Genomic DNA, 18214 nt, shown 5'->3' with positions numbered 1-18214 from the left:
GAAGATAGATAGATAGATAGATAGATAGATAACTATAGCTCTCAAAGGCGAGGAGGAGCCTTCCTGGTGGATCGGGCCCCGCGGGGAAGGAAGGAAGGAAGGGCCCCGGGGCAGCCCTCCATCTCTTGGCCAGAGCCCCAGATCTGGACCCGCTTCCCCCCCGACTTCCCCGGGCTTTTCAAGGCGGGACCCACGCAGCCCCTCGGCCTCCCCTCCAGACAGAGGCTGCAGCCCCTCGGCCTCCCGGGCTCTAGGCCTCCCGATGGAGCCCCCTCGCTAGGTCTAGAAAGGGGAGCTCTCTCTTCCGCAGGGAAAGGGAAGAAGCCGAGAGGAAAGAAAGGAGGCGAGCGAAAGGGAGGGAGGGAGGGCAAGGCTAGAGGAGGAGGAGGAGGAGGAGGGAGAAACCCAAGGAGCCAGCGCCAAAGGAGGGAGAAGGGAAGGCAGGAGAAAGAGAAGGAAGGAAAACAAGGGGCCAAGATAAAAGGAGGCAGAGGAAGAGACAGGAGAAGGGGGGGGGAAGGAGCCACCAGGAAAGAAGGTAGAGAGGAAGGAAGGAGAAGGAGAAGGAGGGGAAACAAAGAGCCAACGCAGAAGAAGGTAGAAGGGAAGAGCAGAGGAGAAGAAAGGGGAGAGGAAAAGGAGCCAAGACAAAAGGAGGCCGAGGAAAAGGCGGGAGAAGGAGAAAAGAAGGAAGAGGAGAAAACAGAGGGAGGAGAAGAAAAGGGTTAAAAAGAGGAGCCAACACAAAAGGAGGGAGGGAGGAAAACAGGGGGAGGAGGAGAAGGGGGAAAAGGAAGGTAGAGGGGAAGAGAGGAGGAGGAAGAGGAGAAAGGAGCCAACGCCGAAGGAGGGAGAGAGGAAGACAGGAAGGAGGCCAAGGAAGGGAAGGAGGGAGAAGAAAACAAGGCAAAGAAGAGAGAAGGGAAGACAAGAGGTGGAGAAGGAGGAGAAAGAGGGAAAGGCAGCCAAGGAGACAGGCAGTACTCCCCGGGGTTGGCTGGCGCTCCGTCCTCCCTCCGCTGGGCTTCCTCCGGGGAGAGCTTCTTCCGCGACCCAGGCGAGAGCGCTGCCTGCCTCCTTCCTTCCCTCCCTCCCTCCTCCAAGGCGGCCTTGCCTCCCTTCCTTCCCTGCTTCGGTCCCCGCCGCCCCTCCGCCTTCCTCCTCCGGGGCCTGGCGCCCGGGCGAAGCCTTGCTCCTCGGGGCTGGGCTCCTGGGGGCTCCGCCGGAGCCATGCCGGGGCTTTGCGGCAAAAGAGCGGCGGCGCTGTCCGGGCGAAGAGGGAGCGGGGCTGGCCGCAGGCTCCCCTTGCGCTGAGGAAGGAAGGAAGGAAGGAAGAGCAGGAGGCCCTGGAGGAGGAGAAGAAGAGGAGGAGGAGGAGGAGGAGGAGGCCTGCCTCGGCTGCAGCTTCTCCCCTGAGAGACCTCCTCCTTGGACCAAAGCGGCGGCGCCCCTCGCAGCCCCTCAGCCTTGGAAACCGAGCTTCTCCTTCGGAAGGGGCTTTAGGGCTCTCCCTCTTCCTCCCAGGGCCCTCCTTCCTTTCCCTCCTTTCGTGCCTCCAAGGCGCCTCTGGGGGAAGGGAGGAAGGTGGCCCAGGCTGAAGGGACTCTTTTGGAGGGAGCAAGAGGAGGCTGGGAGCCACCTGAAGGCCCCGAGGCCCAAAGCCCTTCTCCTTTGGCCTGGCCCTTCTCTTCATCGTCCTTGGAAGGAAGGCCCAGGGCCCTTGACCCCCAGGACAACGGCGGGCCTCCTCTCCCCCAGAAGGACTTGAGGGATCTCCCTTGGCTTCTGGGCGACCACTGAAGGAAGGCCTTTTTGGCCTCATCTCTGTGTCAGCTTTGGGGAGGGTGGCAATTGTTCCTACTACTACTATTACTACTACTAGGAGGACTACTACTGCTGCTGTCCCTGCTCCTCTTTTGCCTCTCCAGTGAAGAAGATGCCCATGGTGTTTCTGTGAAGCTGAGGCATGGCTGCCGGAAGGTTGCTCCTCTACGCCGGCCTCTCCTTAGCCTTGTGCGCCCTGGGCATGCTGGCCGTGGCCATCTGCTCGGACCACTGGTACGAGACGGACGCCCGCAAGCACCGGGAGCGGTGCAAAAGCCTCACCACCCGGAGGAATGACCCCGGCTTCATTTACAACTCCAACAACAACCTGCCCCTCAGGGCCAGCAGGTCAAGGCTGGACCGCTGGGAAGGGAAGCTGCTCTTGGCCAGGAACCGCAGGCAGCTCTTTGCCATGAGTGCCGTGGACGAGTGCAACCGGCAGTACAACTCCACCAACATGGGCCTGTGGCGCAAGTGCCACCGGATGGGCTTCGACCAAGACATAGAAGAGCTCATCGCTAAAGGTAGGGCCTCTTCCTTTCTTTTTTGGCCAAAGTGAGCAGAGCACAGTCATAAACATCATCTGATACTTAGGAGTCCATTGAGTTTCACGCCACTTACTCTCGAGTCGCAGGCAAATGGAGTATGAGACGATATCAAAACATCTTTAAGCCCAAATGCAAGCGTCTACCCTACAGGTGGCTGGAAAGCATTGCCCTTGGGACCCATGTGGCTCCAAAGGCTGTTTTTGTGGCCCTCGGCCCATCTCTTCGCTAGCCAAAAAAAGAGAGGTGGGTGTATACTGTCCCTTCTAGAAGCCTCTAGGAATTGTAATTCACCTTTAAAAAACTTGCACTCCTTCCTCCCATTGTTTATGATAAAATAAATAAATAAATATCATGTATCAAAACCAGGACTCTTAAGGTTTTTATCTGTAGTCCATGAAGAATCTCTAAGGCTCTTGGACCCATTGCAGCTGCCCATCCCAATCTGCTCAAAGTATGGCTTTCTTGCTTCGGGTTGTGATGTCCACAATCTTCCTGACTTGAGTAATGCCTTTGGCGTTATCCTTGTGCGGGGGAAGGAGGGCTGGTGGCAGTGCTCTGAAATGTGCTCGATCTGGACATCAAGGGTGAGGACATTCTGTGGAGCTGCAGTTCTGGAGGAAGGCCTTTGTAAGGTCATCCATAGAACCTATCTTCTAATTTGTGTCGTGTGGTTTTGATAAGGCTGCATACATCACAGTAACATCTAGAATTCTCCCTTAATGCATGAACAGCAGAGAGAAAACACAGAGCCAAGCATTTGGAATCAGACTCTGATTAGCTGAATCCAGCTAATTTTTGGTCATCACTAATCTTACACTAGAAAGCTAGATGCCTTCTGAATTAAACTAATAGGTTTCTATTAGCATCTGATGGAAAGGAAACAAAGGGAAATGTAAGCGACTGAATGAGAAAGAGAGAGAAAAGAGTTTAGTGGTTACAGGTTATTTATAAATGGCTCCTTGAACTGCAGTTAGCAAAAATCTTGTTAAACTGATGCATTGAGAAAGCTCTGGAAGGGAATCATTTTTTTTAACTCCCCAAGAGATGCATCCGGTGGCCCAAGCACCAATATATTATCCTCTCCTTTTTCCATGAAGCATTTGTCTAGCAGTCATTGTCAATACGCCTGTATTATTTCTTCTGTTCATGTCACAGAACACCAAAAGGAATGTAAGGGAATTGGCTGTAGCTGAATATCAATCAGGGGGAGTCTATGTATTTAGAAGATGTGTAAGGCATGAGCAGATTGTTTCTGCATGACTCCTGTTTTGTGAAACAAAACAATCTCCTCAAGTGTTCCTAAGGCATATTAAAGGCATCGCCTTGTTAGGCTTTATTTTCTGGACCGAGAGAAAGGTTGGTTTACCCTCCTTCTTTCTTTCTTTTTTCAAATGCCAAGGAGCTGCATCACTCCTTCAGCTAAATTTCCTTCGGTTTCTTAATGGTTTAAATTCTGGGTAAATTTCTACTAAATTTGCATAAATAAATATATAACTTGGTTCCATTTGTTTTATGCAGTGGTTGCAAAGGTTAGCACAGAGACACAAAAACACCCTGTAAAAATGAGCCCTCCCATTGGAAGCTTGTCGCCTCTTTGTTCCGAGTTCAAATGCAATCTTAGGTTTAATGGCCTGGAGGCATTTCAGGCTCGTGGCTGCTTGGTGACTTCATCAAGTGCACTCTTGGCTCTCTTCCATTTGGTAATGGGCAACTGTTCCTAATCAAAAGCTGTCATCATGGTTGGCACCTTGGTTGGCAGGCTCAGCTGGGAAACCAAGGTTTCTTCCAGGTCAGGGTTTATTGACATAGCCTCGGAGGAAATGAGGGGGGTACATCTTGGATGGACCCCTTCTCTGGTTCAAGTATGTAACGGGAGTCTCTAGTGCTCCTGGGTGTGAATAGCTACTGGCATTTTTATCCTTGTTTTAAGCACAGGAAAGGGCATTGTGTTCTAGTCTGCAAATCTGAATTACATACAGCTCAGTTTAGGAATGAAGCTATTGGGAAGATTTGAGAAAACCACCAATCCTCAATTTCACCAACCCATTAGCAAAATGGAAATAATAATAATAATAAATAATAATAAAATTTTTATTTATATACCGCCCTTCCATCAGATCAGGGCAGTTTACAACAATTAAAATACATAAACAGTAGACATTAAAATCATACAAGAATTACATAAACCATAAAAGCAAAAAACAAAAGCCCCAGGTTAGCCAAACCCATTGCCAGTGCGGCAGGGGGGGCATATGGGACCTTATTCAGGGAATGCTATCCTAAACAGGTAGGTCTTCAAGTCCCGTCTAAATTGGGCCAGGGAGGTAGCTGAGCGGAGCTCTATGGGCAGCGTGTTCCAAATAGGATAGACATGGTTATTATAAGGATGAGATTACTTGCCTGAGGGAGAGGATGAGGTGCAAAACAAAACAAATTTCATTATAAAAATACAGTCTGATATAACAAACAGAATATATGGAACATTCTGCTTTTCCCAGCTGCAGTCTAATTTTATCCATCTATTCCTCCCTCATGGCTGCCGCTTATCATTTACACAATACTTTCAATTTACTAAGCATGTTGCTCTTTTTATTTTATTTGCTGTCACTCTGCATTAGACCTGATAATTAGATTTTAACAGATAGAGAACTGAGGTTGAGAGACAGCGGCTTGCCAAAGGCCACATTGTGAGTTCAGGGACCAGATTGGGAAGCCAAGATTCAGATCCCTGCCTGGAGATGGAGCTCATTGGTTGACTTTGGACAAGCCATTCTTTTAGCCAGTTTACCACACAAGGAGAGGAGAAAATGTCCAAGCCAAGCATCATGGAGGAGGAATGGAATACAAATACATAAAAGGATAGATTCTATTTCAGTTCCAGCTAGAGTATACACATTGAAATGAATGGTATGTGGTTTTCACTACTTGCTTAAATCCTTTTGGTCACAATAGCATTACTCCTGTTGGGATTAACATTGGATTTAGTTCAAATGACAGAAGGGCACTTTGAGTTTAGGTTATTCCATGGCCAAGTATGACTTAAGCTGTCAGACTGCAATTCCCTTATAACTGGTTTTGATTGAACGATATTACTGTCCAGCAACTTCTATATTGCAATATTTCCCCTTCTCTTGCTCTGATACATGCTATATAGGTTTTGAAATGAGTACATAAATTTCAGCTGGTCTAGAATGCAGGAGGCAGAACTTTGGAGCTGGTTGTAGGGTGCACACAATTCCCCTTTTCTAAGCTTAACCATCTTTGTGTTTTTACCCTCCGGGGGCAAGGATTCAGTTCAAAATGTGGACACTTATTATTAAAGGCCTAAATTATTTAGGACAGGGATTGGAATCATGCAACCATTCAGAGGATATTCAGCTGCAGTTCCCAGCACTCCTCAGCACTGATTATTTTAGATATGTCTGCTGTGTCTTGCAGTCTAATAATATATGGAGGCCTGTGCGATTCCCATCTCTGGTTTAAGACCAAGATATAAAAAGAAGCATTTGGTCCTGTATGAGATGCTCATTAAGATAAACTGGATATGCTCTCTTTTACAACTGTTGATCTTCCAATTACATTTAGCATGGATGTAGGAGAAGGCCTTCTGTACTGTAAGTCTTAGGCCTGCTGTCTTTCAGGTGGCTAGTAAATTTATTTATTTATTTATTTATTTATTTATTTATTGTATTTATACCCCACCCTTCAACCCTAAAGGCTATCAGAGCGGCCATTTGACCTTCTAAACTGTTGTTGTTTTGAATTCTTTGACCCTGAGTTTTTAACCTGTTGTTTTCTGATATCTTTTTGGCTTATTTCTTGTCACAGCAAACTGTGTGTTCCTCTGTTGTTTTGGATTATAGATCTTGCAATCCCTAAGTATAGTCATGTTGCCTATGGTCCAAAACACACTGTAGAAATAATCCAGTTTGAGACCGCTTTAAGTGCCCTGGCTCAGTGCTAGGGAATACTTGAAAGTGTACTTTATTGTGGAACCAGATCTCTCTGACAGAGAAGGCTAAATGTCTCACAAAATTACACTTCCCAGAATTCCCTAGCATTGAGTCAGGGCAGTTAAAGCGTTCTCAAACTGGATGATTTCTGCAGTGTGTTTTTGATCCATGTTTTACACAGCATAATTTGGAATATCTGAAGGAAACCATGTTGCTTATCAATGCTTGAAGCAATCTTATAATGCAGGGGTCGGCAACCTCCGGCCCGCGGGCCGGATGCGGCCCGCGAAGGCCTGGCCGCCGGCCCCCGGCTGCCCCTGCCGCCGCCGCCGCCGCCGCTGCGGCCGCCCGTCGCGGCTTTTCGCCGCTCTGGGCGCCGCCATTTTGGGCGGCAAAATGGCGGCGAAGTCTCGCGCGACCTTCCCTGAGGTCGCGCGAGACTTCGCCGCCATTTTGGGCGAAAAAATGCCGGCGCCCATAGCGGCCTCTGGGGCTATGGGCGCCGCCATTTTTTTGCCCAAAATGGCGGCGAAGTCTCGCGCGACCTCGGGGGAGGTCGCGCGAGACTTTGCCGCCCAAAATGGCGGCGCCCAGAGTGGCCGCCGCGGCAGCAGCGGCGGGCCTCTAGGAGGCCCGCTACCATCTCTGGGACCCTCCAGGAGGGCTCCCAGGACGGCAGGGGGCCTCTGGGAGGCCCGCTGCCGTCTCTGGGACCCTCCAGGCGAGCTCCCAGGGCGGCAGGGGGCCTCTGCAGGGCCCTCTGCCATCCCTGGGGCCCTGCTTTAGGGCTCCCAGGGTGGCAGGGGGCCCCTGCAGGGCCCCCTGCCACCCTGGGAGCCCTCCTACAGGGCCCCAGGGATGGCAGAGGGCCTCTGCGGGGCCCGCTGCCATCCCTGGGGCCCTGCTTTAGGGCTCCCAGGGTGGCAGGGGGCCTCTGCAGGGCCCTCTGCCATCCCTGGGGCCCTGCAGGAGGGCTCCCAGGGCGGCATGGGGCCTCTGCGGGGCCCGCTGCCATCCCTGGGGCCCTGCTTTAGGGCTCCCAGGGCGGCAGGGGGCCTCTGCAGGGCCCGCTGCCATCCCTGGGGCCCTGCTTTAGGGCTCCCAGGGTGGCAGGGGGCCTCTGCAGGGCCCTCTGCCATCCCTGGGGCCCTGCTTTAGGGCTCCCAGGGTGGCAGGGGGCCTCTGCGGGGCCCGCTGCCATCCCTGGGGCCCTGCAGGAGGGCTCCCAGGGTGGCAGGGGGCCTCTGCGGGGCCCGCTGCCATCCCTGGGGCCCTGCTTTAGGGCTCCCAGGGTGGCAGGGGGCCTCTGCAGGGCCCGCTGCCATCCCTGGGGCCCTGCTTTAGGGCTCCCAGGGTGGCAGGGGACCTCTGCAGGGCCCTCTGCCATCCCTGGGGCCCTGCAGGAGGGCTCCCAGGGTGGCAGGGGGCCTCTGCGGGGCCCTCTGCCATCCCTGGGGCCCTGCAGGAGGGCTCCCAGGGTGGCAGGGGGCCTCTGCGGGGCCCGCTGCCATCCCTGGGGCCCTGCAGGAGGGCTCCCAGGGTGGCAGGGGGCCTCTGCGGGGCCCGCTGCCATCCCTGGGGCCCTGCTTTAGGGCTCCCAGGGTGGCAGGGGGCCTCTGCAGGGCCCGCTGCCATCCCTGGGGCCCTGCTTTAGGGCTCCCAGGGTGGCAGGGGACCTCTGCAGGGCCCTCTGCCATCCCTGGGGCCCTGCAGGAGGGCTCCCAGGGTGGCAGGGGGCCTCTGCGGGGCCCGCTGCCATCCCTGGGGCCCTGCTTTAGGGCTCCCAGGGTGGCACGGGGCCTCTGCAGGGCCCTCTGCCATCCCTGGGGCCCTGCAGGAGGGCTCCCAGGGCGGCAGGGGGCCTCTGCAGGGCCCTCTGCCATCCCTGGGGCCCTGCAGGAGGGCTCCCAGGGCGGCAGGGGGCCTTTGCGGTGCCCGCTGCCATCCCTGGGGCCCTGCTTTAGGGCTCCCAGGGCGGCAGGGGGCCTCTGCAGGGCCCTCTGCCATCCCTGGGGCCCTGCTTTAGGGCTCCCAGGGTGGCAGGGGGCCTCTGCAGGGCCCTTTGCCATCCCTGGGGCCCTGCAGGAGGGCTCCCAGGGCGGCAGGGGGCCTCTGCAGGGCCCTCTGCCATCCCTGGGGCCCTGCTTTAGGGCTCCCAGGGTGGCAGGGGGCCTCTGCAGGGCCCTCTGCCATCCCTGGGGCCCTGCAGGAGGGCTCCCAGGGCGGCAGGGGGCCTCTGCAGGGCCCTCTGCCATCCCTGAGGCCCTGCAGGAGGGCTCCCAGGGCGGCAGGGGGCCTCTGCAGGGCCCTCTGCCATCCCTGGGGTCCTGCAGGAGGGCTCCCAGGGTGGCAGGGGGCCTCTGCAGGGCCCTCTGCCATCCCTGGGGCCCTGCTTTAGGGCTCCCAGGGTGGCAGGGGGCCTCTGCAGGGCCCTCTGCCATCCCTGGGGCCCTGCAGAGGCCCCCTGCCACCCTGGGAGCCCTCCTGCAGGGCCCCCTGCTGCCCTGGGAACCCCCAGCTTTTTTGCTGGTCTCTGACGGGGCCTAGGGCCCCGTCAGGGGCCAGCAAAAATGGGGAGGCTTGGCCCCCGGAGGGTGGAAACTCCGCCCCCGGCATGCGGCCCCGCCCCTGGAGGGTGGAAGCTCCACCCCCAGCACACAGCCCCGCCCCGGAGGGTGGAAGCTCCACCCCCGGCATGTGGCCCCGCCCCAGAGGGTGGAAGCTCCACCCCTGGCACGTGGCCCCGCCCCGGAGGGTCGAAGCTCCACCCCCCAGCTTCGGCCCCCCAGTCGCCTGAGGGACAGCAACCCGGCCCCCGTCTCAAAAAGGTTGCCTACCCCTGTTATAATGAGTATCATAATGGACAGAAAGGGTATTTAAAAAAAATTTTTAAACATAAAATAAGGGGCAACTGAGTTAGAAAAAATGGTAATCTATAATTCTAAAAAAACCCAAAATGTAATGTTTTTTTTAAAAATGTTGACACCTTTTTAAGGCAAAGCACATGGGGATATTGTCATGAAAACATAACAGCATTCCTTTTAGATCTGACCAAAGCATATATAGTCCAGCAGTCTATTTCGATAGTGACTAGATGCTTAGGGAAAGCCCACAAGCAGGACACATAATTTTATGAGATCTTGCAGAACAACACATTTATTAGGGAATGAGATTCATCAGGTGCATGGCGATTCAACTATAAAGTGCAGTGCAACTTGCTGGCAACTGATCCATATACTACACTGAAAGATGAGCAGGTGTCTGAACCTCTCAAGTTCTGGATGACATCATTAGGCCCTGCAATAGAGGAGTTCTATATAGGACAAGCAGACAAGTTTCTGTGCAAAAGATTAAATGAATAGAAATCTGATATCAAACACAGCAATATTTGAAAGCCAGCGGGAGAACATTTCAGCATCCTAAAATCCTTGGTCACTGATCTCAAGATGGTTGTTCTTAATCAAAGGAATTTATATCCATCCATCCACTGCTTTATTTATATCCCACCATTCTTCCACATTTGTGGTCAAGGTGGCTTACAGAAAGACAGAGAATATGATTTGTTTATTTTAAAATGCATTTAGAGTATTGCTATCCTGCTCTTCAGCTGCAAAGACTCACAGAGCATCTTGCAGATTGTTAATTTGACAGTTCCCTGCTCTCAGGCTTACCATCTAAAAAGACATGACACCAAAGGAGAAGGGAATGGCAGTGGGGCAGGGGATCAAGTTCAGTAGATACTGTCTTTTCTTTTCTTCCTCAAAAGACTGGGTAGTGGCAGCTTGAATGGAGGGAAGGTCTTCCATCTGCTTCTGGGTCTAGGCATGGTGGAGCTGTGTCTGCCTCTTCTCCCCCTTTGAGGCCAGGATGGTAGACATTAAGATGGAGGGAGGGCCTTTCATTTGCCTTTGGGGCTAGGCCTGATGGAGCTGTACATGCCTTTTCTCTCTGTATGAGGCCAGGTTGGTAGCAGATGGGAGGGCCATTTATGTGCCTCTGAGGCTAGGCGTGTTGGAGCTGTACCTGCTTCTTCTTCTCTCCCTCTGAGGCCAGGGTGGTAGCAGTTCAGTAAAAGACATATGGTTACAAACATACAAAATCAAGATTAAAACAGTATTAAGTAACAGACTTTCAGAGTCAAAATTCAGTGTGAAACTACTGAGCAAGAAGGTTAGCTCTTTCTTCTATGTCTTGAATAGGATAAAAGTCTTCTATCACTCTACATGGGATAAAGATGTCCACAGCACAAGAATGTCTGTGTTATTGGCCAAAATTTGATTTCTGAATTACCAGTGCTAAGCCAGTTACCACTGTCTGTACTTTATGCATTTCAACTTATATGTCTATATCCCTACCAGCTGGAGATAATGCTTATACATCTGATAAAGTGTCTGGGGTCCATGAACATTTATCCTGTTTTAAAAAGTTAATCAGTAAATGGTCGTAAGATTTCTCTTGTCCTTGTAAGAAGTTGCCAAGTCAAAAGATATCAAAAGACCTGATTCTTTTATATCAGCCTGCTGGAGGAAAGCTATCTTCATCTCTGCTTAACAAGTGCACCCACTCTGAATGCAAGCAAATATGTGTGTGTATTATGATCTTTCTTTAACATCCACAAATGCCAAGTCTATATACAGGGCTGGACAAATGATAGATCTTGTTCTGTTGATAGATCCCTGGCTGATCTGTAGTAGATTGGCAAAGATTTTTGACCTCCAAGCAGCAGTATGACCCCACTTAAGTTATACCTCACAAATGAAGTATACATGTTCAAGAATGAGTGAAATTATTTTGCGAAATGGGGAAGAAATGACATATCCCATCAAATTACTGGGTCAATTTCATAAAGATTTTTTTTTCCCTTTGGAGCAGTGGGAAGGGAATTTACAGATGGGATAAGGAGATTCAGTGGTTCTGCTTAAATCCAATTGCAAGTCTAAACTAGAGCAGCCTCACTGAATCATTTGCTGAGTGGTAAGTCACCATGAACATAAGCCCCATTGATTAAATGGGCCTGTTCTAGTTTGGAGCAGGAATTGGATGTAGGCCAAAGTGGTTGGTTAATTGTTGGATTATCTAAACTATCGCAATAGAAAATAGGTTATATGGCCACTTATGGTTGGCAATCAGATATATTGGAAAAGACGTTATTAAAAATAGTATTCTGTCTAGTTTCATGGGAGTTTTGTGGGGTTTGGTTTCTCATCTCTCTTGATCTGATGAAAATGTGAAACAGAAAGCAGAGTTCCACCTGATTTAAGAATGGCCCTCATTGGCTTTCTAGGCTGCATCGACGATATTGATTTCAGACAAAAAGCTATTTAAGTGAAGGATACCCATAGCCACTGTTGTGAATTCCATGCCTTTAAAATGGTCTTTGACTGCCAGCTATACTTCCAGGTATTCATCGTTCCAGCGAACTGCACTTTCACAATTAAACACTTTTGGAGAACCTTTATAAATCTTCCCCTAGAAAGAAAGGAAATGAAGTCCTTATTGTAAAGCAAAAGAGCACAGTAGAAGATTCACATCATTTTCTATGTTGACTTTGATTGGAGATTGCTGTATACACTTCAGGCAGCTTATTTGATCTTATCAGTTTCAGAGCTGTTTCTGAATACATCTATTTGGATTCACTGGTGGGAAACCTGGAGGCTTCCATATGAGTTGGATCTGCTCTAGTTTTAAGTTGAACTTTAAATGAGCTATCCAAGGTGTTGAATTTGATCTCCCCCCACATAGTTCCTTTAAATTCAAACTAAAATTGGGAGTAGATTCACTGTCCCCATTAAAGTGGAGTCCACCATTGTTTGCATTATGTTGAACTTTGATATATTACCTACATATCACATTATCTCTTGTTTGAGCCAAACTGAGTCTCTGCCACTGGATCCACACTGGAACTGCATAAAGAGGAAATGGGATGAATAAAATCTATTGACAGGGAAGGCCAAGGACATGACCAGTACAATTTGTGTACATTTACTAAGAAGAAAGCTGTAATGTATTAGGTTAATCCCATGTAAATGTCCATAGGATTTCAGTTAAAATGGTAATTAATTTTAGATTATTACAGATAGGAGTGATCTCTTAATGTGCTTTCCTATATTAAGGCTGCATCTGCACTGCAGAATCAATGCAGTTTGACACTGCTTTAACTGACATGGCTCAATGCTATGGAATTCTGGGAGTTGTAGTTTTGTGAGATATTTAGCCTTGACTGTCAGAGAACTCTGGTTCCACAACAAACTACCAATCCCAGGAATCCAGAGGATGGATCGATGACAGTTAAAGCGGTGTCAAACTGCATTATTTGTGCAGTGTAGATGCAGTCTAAGTAGTCCTTCTTCTTGTGTAAAGAGTTACCTGCTCCAGTCTGTGAGGTGGATCTCACTCCTTCTGGTTATTTATTTTCATGGAATCATAGAGTTGGAAGAGACCACAAGGGCTATCATATCCACCCATCTGCCATGCAGGAATACTCAAGCAAAACACCCCCGACAGATGGCCATCCAGCCTCTATTTAAAAACCTCCAAAGAAGGAGACTCCACCACTCTCCAAGGGAATGTGTTCCACGTCAAACAGCTCTTAATGTCAGGAAGTTCTTCATAATGTTGAGGTGGGATCTCTTTTCCCGCAGTTTGCATCCACTGTGCCAGGTCCTATTCTCTGGAGCAGCAGAAAACAAGCTCCATCTTCAGTATTTCATCCCTTCAAATATTTAAACATAGCTATCATAGCATCTCTTAACCTTCTCTTCTCCAGGCTAAACATACCCACTCTTTAAGTTGCTCCTCATATGGCATGGTTTCCAGACCTTTTACCATTTTGGTCGCCCTCCTCTGGACATGCTCCAGCTTCTCAACATCCTTTTTGAACTGTGGTGTCCAGAACTGGACACATTATTCCAGGTGAAGCCTGACCAAAGCAGAATAGAATGGCACTATTACTTTCCTTGATCTAGACATTACACTTCTATTGATGCAGCCTAGAATCACATTGGCCTTTTTAGCTGCCACATCACACTGCTGACTCATGTTCAAATTGTCCTCTACTAGGACTCCTAGATCCCTTTCACAGGTACTGTTGTCAAGCCAGGTGATCCCTGATCTTATATCTGTGTATTTTATTTTTTCTGTTTTAGTGTATTATACATTGATACATTTTAATTAATACAAGATGTGCAACACGATGATATAGTATGAAGTGTTCCTGTTCAGAACTCTCCATTACAATCCTTTCCTCTTTCACAACTATAAATTAGGATTCTGTGCCCAGTGAGCATGTGCAGTTCTCATGCAGGGCGAGGTGTTCCCTCATATTTTTTGTACTTCTTTAAACCTTGGTGTTTCCTAGAGGGTGTTGTGACCTCCCTGTTGTGCATGGATGGTTGTGTTTTGGCTAGATATGGATTGCCATTTAGAACTGAGATCGCTATTAAGATACTAGACATATTCAAGCAGAGAGTTTTCAGTACAGTTAATATTACTGTTCCTCAGTCAAATTCAAAATTCTGTGGCATAAATATAATAGTCGGTCCCAGCTGGAGTCATTCTATTGTATCAGTGAGAAATAGGCTAAGTCAATCTTCATGTAAAGCCCATTTATTTAGTGGGTCTACTCTTTAGAGATTAACAGTTGGATTTAGGTCAGAAAGAGCAGAAGACACACAACAAAACAGTGAGAAATCAGACAAAACAAAAGTCATAACCATGGAGGAGTACCTTTTAGAATCCCCTGACTCCATTATTCTTCAGACATGTTAACACTGCATTTTCTTTGTCTGAAATATATACACAAACACATTTTATTTGATCTTGCAAGACCATTTTGGATTGTTTAGAATACATGATTCTCATTTGTCAGAGCATAATTCATATAGTGCCTTCAATTCTTTCATCAGCTGTTTTTTTCTCATTTTAAAATGGTTTTGTCAATTTTACCAGATTTTAAGCGCTCTGAAGGGCATTTGATGCCCAATTTATTAAAAAACAAATGTATAACTGTTGTATTTCAACAGCTGTCCAAAGAAGCCAATATTAAATAATGTAGTGGAAGGTGAAATGAACCACTTGTGGGAAGCTTGCAGTAACGTGAGAGCTCTTTGCCTAGACCTCTGGGCCCTAGAGGAACATCACTATCTTGTTTTTTTGGAAAGCTGCCACTGACAATGTTCCACCTGACCCTATTGCTGGCTTCTGCCATAACTGGATTATTCCTTTATAAACTGATATATCCACATTTTCCCCCAATAGACCTGTTGCTGCCAGTTTACATTTTGTTTTGTGGAAACTGGACTTAATTGCAGAAGCAAAAGCCAGGTGCCAGGGGGACATACTGCAATCTAACATCAGTGTGAACAAACTTCTCTTAATCAGGACATCCATAAGAACACTACAGACAATTTCACCTTTGTTTAGAATAGCTACAAGCAATGAGAGTGTGGTGGAGTCTCCCTCCTTGGAGGTGTTTAAACAGAGGCTGGATGGCCATCTGTTTATGCTTTGATTGAGAGTTCCTGTATGGCAGGGGGTTGGTCTGGATAGCCCTTGTGGTCTCTTCCAACTCTATGATTCTGTAAGAAGCAAAAGCATAACAATTTCCCAAAAACATTAGGAGACAGAACTTTTTTCCCAATTGAGGCCAAGTCATAAGAGCCTTTCTGAGTGAAAAAGGGTGCATTATACTTGAACTAGTGGTACACAATATCCCAGGTTTGGATTGGATTAAGTGGAGCCAGTTGAAGGTATTGAAGGAGCCCTGGTGGTGCAGTGATTAAATGCCGGTACTGCAGCCACAATGTTGTGAGTTCAGTCCCAGGGTTCCAAGGCTGACTCAGCCTTTCATCCTTTTGTAGGTTGGTAAAATTAATATACAGCTTGTTGGGGGTCAATTGGCTTACAGATTGTAAACCACTTAGTGAGTGCTGAGTTCACTATTAAGCGGAATAGAAATGTAAATGTTGTTGTTGCTGTGAGTCTTCAAGTTGTATCCCAGGGTTTTCTTGGCAAGATATGTTCAGAGGGCATTTGCCTTTGCCTCCCTCTAAGACTGAGAGAGTGTTGCTTGCCTAAGGCTGTCCAGTAGGTTTCCATGACCGAGTGAAGATTCAGTTCGTAGTCTCTCAGATTTCTAGTCCAGAACTCAAACCACTACACCACACTGGCTTTCATTGAGGAGATACACCTCTGCACCTCTTAGCACAGTTGCATGCAAAATTCATCAGCTCCTGCAGGGCTCCATATGATATAGCAGATGCCAGAGGATCCTCCTGAACAATAGGGTCCTGCAAAGGACAGAACAGAACAACCTTCCCATTTCCATTGCTAGAGGAAGCAACAGGAAGGGAAGACCCCCCACAGTTTTGGTGATGCAGATGTTAACAATACCGTAGGGTGTTTAAACAAAGGAGTGCAATGGTCTTGGGGCAAATCTTGCTGCCCACCTCTGACCTAGTCCCAGTAAGTGATATATTAGAATACTTGGAAGTCTGCCATGACAAGATATACTGAGGGTAAAATCATCCATATTATCTCTAACCTTCATGTCATTATTGATTCACTTCCTGTGGAGGTGTCCAGAGTTCCATCTAGTTTGATTATATGGGATTAATTTCAGTTAATGCAGCCAGAGGTGCTTGGAGAGGGGCACATATGTTTTTGATCATTGCTCACCTTGGTTCCTCATCACTGAACTGCACTTCATTATGTGGGTTCAGGGGATTATTAATGCGTGAGAAAATGAGTGGTCTGTGCCAATTTAAAAGAACTTGTATTCAAACTGTTCCTTTAAAAAACCCTAGCTGGATCCTGAAGGTTGTAACAACTATCATCCAGATACAAATATTCACTCTTTGGGCTTCTTATTTTTAGGAAGCTGATGGTGGTTTAGCCTAGGCAGTCATGGATGAAATGTTTCAGTTGCACCTATTTCAATTTTTTTTCAGGCCAGGGTTTATTACTGCAGACTCTCTGGTGGATAACCTTTGCCAAGTGAACAACAGAGAAGTGTAACTTTATTTATTTTGCTTAATTTCTCAAAAATCATGACATGTTAATGGTCTGACTCTCTGGGCTGGAATTAGGAGACCTGGTGACTGCTCATATCTGTACTTGGTTCCATCTTATCTTCCATGCTCTTTAGTACATGAAAATACTGTATACTGTGTAGTCTAGTTTATTATTATTATTTATTATTAACCTTTATTTATGAAGCGCTGTAAATTTACACAGCGCTGTACATGCAATCTTTTTAGTTAGACGGTTCCCTGCCCTCAGGCTTACAATCTAAAAAGACATGACACAGAAGGAGAAGGGAGTGGTGACGGGAAAGGGTAAGAGGTCCAGCAGTTCCTCTCTACCTCCGAGGCCTGGACCAAGGCAGATGGACTGGAGGGAGGGCTTGGCTCCAAAATGGAAGGTTAATCATTATCCAGGGAAAATACATACTCACAAGTAGGATAATACATATACAGTACATAGCAATACAGGAAATGGATCGATAAACAGCCAACAACAGAACATCAGATAGTAAGCGACAATTATGCGATGCCTGGGAAGGCTTCTCTGAACAGGATGGTTTTCAGCTCCGTTTTGAAGCTGGTTAAAGAAGAGATGGCTCTTGCTTGTGGAGGAAGAAGGTTCCAGGAGTGAGGGGCAGCAAGTGAAAAGGGGCGAATCCGAGATGGGGCAGAGGAAATCCTGGGCTGAGACAGGAACCCTTGACTACCAGAACGGAGGGCCCTGGTGGGAAGGTGAGGAGAAAGAAGGTCTGATAAGTAAGGAGGGGCCAGTCCATGGAGGGCTTTGAATGTCGACAGCAGGAGCTTATACTGAATGCGGAAAGGGAGAGGGAGCCAGTGAAGGGATGCCAACACAGGAGAGATGTGGTCAGAGCGGTGGGTGGAAGTGATAATGCGTGCAGCTGAATGCTGGACAGAGATTAAGGGACGGAGGTGAGAAAAAGGAAGACCAGCCAGGAGGACATTACAGTAATCAAGTCGTGAGACCACTAGGGCATGGACCAGGATCTTGGCAGTAGAGGCGGAGAGATATGGTCGGATTTTGGCAATATTGTACAAAAAGAATCATTCAACATTTGGAGCAAAGTGTCATTACTATACTGATTACACACAGATAAATTAAATTTGTTATCATAATTAAAGGACAGTAGTAGATCATAACACATGGTTTCAAAGGAACGGAGTGCCTTTTTCCAATTTTTGATACAGTTGTAACCAGCTACAGTAGTCTGGTAACCTCCTAATTATAATATGTTGTATGTGGAGCTGCAATTGAAGATAACTTTTAAACTAATATTAGTTCAGAATCCAGCTGCTAGAATTATGATTGGTTTAGGTAGATGAAGCATTACTGCAACAGTTGTTAAAGAATGACACATTACACATTCCCAAGCCCAATTCAGAGATCAGCATGGTGTAGTGATTGAGTGTTTGACTAGGATTCCAGGAGCCCAGGATCTGAATCCCTGATCCCTCTGGGTGACTTTGGCCAAGTCATACTCTCTTGGCTAAGAGGAAGGCAGTGGCAAACCTCATCTGAACAAATCTTGCTAAGAAAACGCTGTGTTAGGGTTGCCATAAGCTGGAGGTGACTTGAAGGCACATAGCAACAACAACAATAGCTCAGTTCAAACTGTTGGTGCTTACCTTTAAAATCTGAAACAGTTTGGAACATAACTAACCAAAGCGGCTGCTCTCCTATAATGTTTTGTCAGTTTACTATGGTTCCCATATGAGCCTCCTCTTTGAGATGATGTACTTATAGAAAGTAGGTGGAGTTTTCTGTGGTGGCATGCCAAATTTGTAACATCTTTCCTAGGTATGTCGGGTCTTTAGGTGCCAGGTCAGGAGATTTTTATTTGGTGAA

General features: G+C 48.1%; 1 protein-coding gene across 3 annotated transcripts in view; it reads left to right on the top strand.

Moving 5' to 3' along the window:
* The first annotated feature begins 829 nt into the window (after positions 1 to 829).
* The window catches only part of TMEM178B (transmembrane protein 178B), a 382079-nt gene continuing 364694 nt past the window's right edge, over positions 830 to 18214 (top strand). For all 3 annotated transcript variants that reach the window (XR_016281497.1, XR_016281498.1, XM_089527884.1), the window contains exon 1: positions 830 to 2348. Coding sequence is in view for 1 of the 3 variants with exons in the window: in XM_089527884.1 (XP_089384010.1) it covers positions 1967 to 2348 (382 nt within the window). In the remaining 2 variants the exon portion in view is untranslated. The remainder of the gene's footprint in view (positions 2349 to 18214) is intronic.

Source organism: Sceloporus occidentalis, unplaced genomic scaffold (genome assembly GCF_023333645.1).
Source record: "Sceloporus occidentalis isolate IW3139 unplaced genomic scaffold, rSceOcc1.0.p SCAF_5, whole genome shotgun sequence".
Taxonomy (NCBI): Eukaryota; Metazoa; Chordata; class Lepidosauria; order Squamata; family Phrynosomatidae; genus Sceloporus; species Sceloporus occidentalis.
The sequence above is the reverse complement of the archived record's forward strand: the minus strand, read 5'-3'. Positions and strand labels throughout refer to the sequence as shown.